General features: G+C 20.7%; 1 protein-coding gene across 1 annotated transcript in view; it reads left to right on the plus strand.

The window, feature by feature from the left end:
• Window positions 1–772, plus strand: part of LOC102677498 (lipase 3-like) — a 6,197-nt gene extending 5,425 nt beyond the window's left edge. Inside the window, exons 6-7 of the mRNA XM_006620983.2 lie at window positions 1–239; window positions 411–772. Of these exons, the coding sequence (XP_006621046.1) occupies window positions 1–239; window positions 411–706 (535 nt within the window). The 3' untranslated portion in view covers window positions 707–772. The remainder of the gene's footprint in view (window positions 240–410) is intronic.
• Window positions 773–983: the final 211 nt, after the last annotated feature.

Raw genomic sequence — 983 nt, forward strand, 5'->3', positions numbered from 1 at the left:
TTACTGCAATGTACATCAATGGTTCCCCCGAAATAGATTGCAAGCACAAACTTTGGGTACAATAATTCGAAATGCTCCAGGCAGTCTTATTAAAGGTTTTTGTGTATGCTGGTTTTCTTTAATTGCTGGATTTGGTAGTGATCAGTTAGATAAATCTATGTTACCATTAATTTTGGGACATTTTCCAGCTGGAGCTTCTGCAAAACAAATTATTCATTATAGTCAAAGTATATTATCAGGTATTATTTAATAATATATAATTATTTTCAAATATTTAATTTTTATTTATTTTAATTATATTTCTTAATTATTAATATAAATTAATAAATTTTTATATATACAGATTATATTTTTATGTATTTTTCTGTATATAAATTGATATATAATTAATTTGATATTATTATTAACAGGATCGTTTCGTAAATTCAATTATGGAGCAACAGAAAACCTAAAAATTTATGGATCGACACAACCACCAAAATATGATCTTGAGAAAATAAAAACACCGATTGTAATATTTTATAGTGAAAATGATTTTCTTACTGATCCTACAGATGTAAAAAAACTTATTGATAGACTGCCAAATATTATAGAGATAAAAAAAATTGAATATACAAAATTTAATCATATTGATTATTTATGGGGTAGAGATGCTAGAACACTTCTCTATGATACTGTTTTAACAGTTTTACAGAAATTCAGATGAAAAAAAATTCTTATTAAGTTTATTATTATGATGATTTGTACATAATATTAAAATTAACAAAGGTATTTAAAAAAAGTATTTTTTATTGTTATTTAATGTTTTCTTTGTTAATTTATTAAAACTTAATATAAAAAAAATTGTATATGAAATATAATTATTTAAATTAATTTATAACTAATTTTTTTTAATATTTATGAATACGATTTTAAAATTATAAAAACAGATAAGAAAAGAAAATATATTCGCTTAATATATTTTCTTTTAATATATATTTAAT

The sequence above is a fragment of the Apis dorsata genome, unplaced genomic scaffold, assembly GCF_000469605.1.
Source record: "Apis dorsata unplaced genomic scaffold, Apis dorsata 1.3 scaffold_575, whole genome shotgun sequence".
Classification (NCBI taxonomy): domain Eukaryota; kingdom Metazoa; phylum Arthropoda; class Insecta; order Hymenoptera; family Apidae; genus Apis; species Apis dorsata.